The sequence below is a fragment of the Nestor notabilis genome, unplaced genomic scaffold, assembly GCF_000696875.1.
Source record: "Nestor notabilis isolate BGI_N333 unplaced genomic scaffold, ASM69687v1 scaffold5794, whole genome shotgun sequence".
Classification (NCBI taxonomy): domain Eukaryota; kingdom Metazoa; phylum Chordata; class Aves; order Psittaciformes; family Psittacidae; genus Nestor; species Nestor notabilis.
The window spans coordinates 169,094-173,292 of record NW_009926767.1 but is presented as its reverse complement, the minus strand read 5'-3'; the positions used below and the strand labels follow the sequence as shown (position 1 = coordinate 173,292).

General features: G+C 38.4%; 1 protein-coding gene across 1 annotated transcript in view; it reads left to right on the top strand.

Moving 5' to 3' along the window:
• The first annotated feature begins 2,465 nt into the window (after positions 1-2,465).
• The window catches only part of ADCY2 (adenylate cyclase 2 (brain)), a 163,516-nt gene continuing 161,782 nt past the window's right edge, over positions 2,466-4,199 (top strand). The window contains exon 1 of the mRNA XM_010013721.1: positions 2,466-2,604. Within this exon, the coding sequence (XP_010012023.1) occupies positions 2,466-2,604 (139 nt within the window). The remainder of the gene's footprint in view (positions 2,605-4,199) is intronic.

Genomic DNA, 4,199 nt, shown 5'->3' with positions numbered 1-4,199 from the left:
ATTTTATCTCTCCACGTATCCAGTCTTACAATTTGTATGGAGGAGGGCTTTTTACTGCAGAACTCCAAGGACAGGTTTTAATAGTGCTTCTGTATTATTTAGGCTTGCTAACTATTTTGAACAGGGAAGTGTGTCAAAGAGAAGACAAAATAGACTGGAAATGCCATAGAGGTCTCTTGTCTGTGTTCTCATTTTTGTCTGGGAACAACTGCTAAGTGGGGTCCTAGAGAAACACAAGAAAAAGATATTTAGGTTTTGTAAAGCAGTAAAACCAGCCAAATCAAGGCCAAATTTTTGACCATTAGGACACTATAACACCTGTCTTAAGTAAGCCTTTGAAGAAGTAAATTACTTTGTAATTGTTTAAATGAGAACAGGAAAGAAACCATATTATGTGCTGCTGGTAATTAATCTAACTGTGACCTGACGTTTCTCTGGAAGTACTTTTAATTCTGCCAAATGACCTGGAGTTCTCGAGCAATGTCTTTATTTATCCTTGCTTTGCAAAGCTAAAAATGAAGAAATAAATACATGAGAAAAGGTTTGGGGAAGGTGTAAGGGAGACAGTGCTGGAGAGCTGTATCGTTTAATTTTAGCTACCTTTCCAGCAGTACTGCCTTGCATTAATTCTTCAGAGATGAAAGCAAATTTTTCTTCAAGATTTCAAGGCTTGGAGTATAAAGTGCAAATCTTACATGATTTGAAAGTTCTCATTACAAAAGTTAGATTTCATAGAGGAAAATTAAAAGAAGCATCCTTTTAATAAAAGCAGGCTTTTGTTGGACATATAGGCTAGCATTTCAAGAGCATATTATTATTGAGCAGAGATGTCGGTCAAGATTTAAAGTTGTCAGTTTAAATCAAAAAGCTATTTACTATCCCCATTAAAAAATAGTGACCATTGATTTACCCATTTAATAAAAGCAAAATAACTAACACATCAATTGGTAGCTAAGGAAACGGCCTTAAATCTGAGACCATTTTCTGGCAGTCCATTAATTATTATTTTTCCGTAACCTCCCCAGAGGTTGGAATTAATGACACATCAGGAGGTGTGAAGTGTTTTATTTCGAAGGTCAGTGGACCTACTTTTTTGTCTAAGGGCAGTGCTCAAGGCAGCAGATTTTAGTTTCTCCAAGGGAAGCCTTTAAAGGTAGAATGCCATTAAAAAAAAACCCAGCAAAAATTTACATTATTTTCTTAGTTTATTATTGATATAATCAAATGATCTTAGTTTTGTAAACAATTGAATTTTTATTTGGTATTTCATTTCCTTATTTACTAAGATCAAAAGGAAAATTTGAAAGTCAGTTTGACTTTTGCTTGTTTTAATGGCTCATTTCAGAGTTTCTGGACAAACAAGGTCACATTGAAAACTCAAACAGATTTCTTTTAAGTTTGTTTCTACAGCATTAGTGGGCCCTTGTCATAATTACTGAGCTATGTGAATGAGACCTGTGGATTTGCCAGTGTGGAGTAGGTACTGGGCTATGCTTTGATTTGCTCAGCAAAGCTTAGCATAGCTTTACTTAGTTTTTCTTAGCATTGATATCCTAGTTGCACATATTTGTCTTCTGTAAATGTGTAGCATGGGGTTTCTGATCTGGAATTGCTCATCCAAGAGCCAGACTAGCTTGCACAGTCCAGCAGGAGGAGCTTTTTGTTACGAATGAGAAACAAATACATCCAGGGGCCAGGAGCCTCAGTGGAGATCAGTTTGGGTGCAGACTTCCGCCCGCCCAGCGGTCATTCATTTTTAGGCTTTTCTGCAATGCAGATCACTGAAAAGTAGGGAAGTAGAGTGTTCCAAAATATTGGGGTTTAATAATTTTTATTTAATTAATTAATGCTATGAATATGTAGTGATATTTATTACCATTTTCTAGTTATTAAATTTAATTATGATAGTTTTCAGTTTCTGGCCTAATCGAAGGCTTTGTGACCTCTTTAGATTTCTTTTCCACTCTGTTAGTGCATGCAGAGGTATCTATATTGCAGCATATTTAAAAGAGTAGGCATTTTTTTGTGTGATAAACAGCTCTTCTGCCTGATGCTGACAGCTGTATAACTCTGACAGGTTTGTGTGGGAAAGCGCTCAAGAACTTTTAACCAGATTATTTGGAAATAAATTCAAACATTAGCAGAGCTATAGACTTGTAAATATGCATTTGCACATGTAATTATTTATAAGTGGTAACAATTATATATAAATGATGCCAGAAGACTTTTTTTTTTAACAAGCAGTAGACTAACAATAACAAAAGTTCGGAAGATGCACCATGTAACGGAGCAGTTTGGGGGAGTGTATGAGACATATGTGGCAGGGATAGAGGCTGCAGGGTGCCCTATGCAGGTCACAGTGAGGTCCAGGCAGCGCTGAAACCAGTGTGAGTACCCCATGTTGTACCAGCAGAATCCAGCATCTCTGCAGGGAGAGGCAGGCAGGGAGATGCTCATGAGCGGACATGGGGAGGGAGAAGCTGCTGATGAGAAGCGTGGCTGAAGGTGTCCTCCTGGAAGGAGGCAGTCCATCCAAAATGAGTATCCAAAATGAGCGTCCAAAAGTTCACCAAGAGACTGCAGCCATCAGTGGCCCATTCTGGGGTATGGACACCTCTGAGGGGCAGTGGTCCTGGTTGGCCCATGCCAGGGCAGTGCTGGTGTAGTTCATGTTGTTTTATTCTCCAATAACCAAAGCAGTGATCAGAAGTTGGCATTAGCTGGCAGAATTAAGTAAAAATCTCACAAGTCAAGACCATTTTTCTTGCAACAGAAGGTTGAAAAGAAGGGCTTATAAACCTAGGTAGCTCAGGTCCAGCACACTGCCATTAAAAGCATGTACGTTTCTCTTCACATTTATTGTGTCATAGTCTGGTCATATTAAGCTATTTCCCAGTTGTCAGCTTTTTTCTTCCCTTTTCTGCAAATTATTTTACCCTCTTGTCTTGGTTCTGTGGGTTTTCCCTTTGTTTTTATGGCAAAGTTAACTGTTTCTAGTGTCCACCTTTGTGCTGCTGCCAGTCAATCAAAACCCCCAATTTCTTCCTCCTTCTCCCCCCACCCCCAAACTCAAACCAGATGGTGAGTGAAAAAGGCAAATACTTGGTGGCCATCACGAAGGAAGGTCAGCACCCAGGAAGAGGGATGCCTGGCTGCTTTGGAGGCTTGGGATCTTGTCTGCTCTGTAATTATTTTTTATGATGTTACCAGGCATTTGGGAATAGTGGGTAGTGTTTTTAGATGGAACATCATAGTCTTTCATATTCTTCCCTGAAAATGCAGAGACATTTTCTTTATATGTGTCAGAATATACCCAGGCTAAAAATAGTTATTGAGGAATCTCCCTTTTCAAAGGGTAATATTTTTCTATTACTGATCAGAAGCTATGTCTGTTCCTAGCAGGATCAAATATATTGAACCTTTGAACAGTGACAGTAGATATTGGTAACCCATCTTAGGTAGCTGCGTAAGAGCTATAAACCCCATCAGTTCTCCATTTAAAACTTCCACTTGCGATAGCATATGCAGAGCTCTGTTGAATATCTTTAAGATATTTTTCTGCAAAGCATGTGAAATATTGCAAGACAGATGAAATGATTTAACATTATTAGTTACCTGAGTAATGCAGAGGTTGCCTTGATCAAGGTGGAGCACTGGAAGCATTTACAGCTCTGTGGGTTGCCTGTCAGGCTGCACATTAGAAATGGAACTGATGCTTCTCTGTCTCTTGGCAGATCATCAGTGATTCTTTTGGTTAAGTGAAACTTGAATGTTTGGTTCAATGTTTCCAAACTGAAATGGGAAGAAGTGTGAGGAGGGAAGATAGATAGAAAATAAAGCGTAGTGAAAATGGTTGGTTCCGTGGAAACCAATGTACTGTTTCATTTATTCCAGTGCCTAATTCTATCTGAGTAGGTCTCTGGGCCTAAGTATGGGAGAAAGCTAAGTGGATTTAAGAAAAACCCACCACACTATATTGCAAAAGAAAAACATTGTTGATAAAATTACATTCTAGCTAACGCATGCTGTGATTTCTCATTCACTTTAAACATACAACATAAATTTCTTCCACCTGGTAATATTTTAACATTTTAACTTAAATGTTTTGACCTCTACTCCTCTACTTGTTTGCATTCTGAAGTTTTGGAGAGTTTTGCTTCTCCCAGCTTCAATTTCACCTTATTATTTCTCCAAGTTTT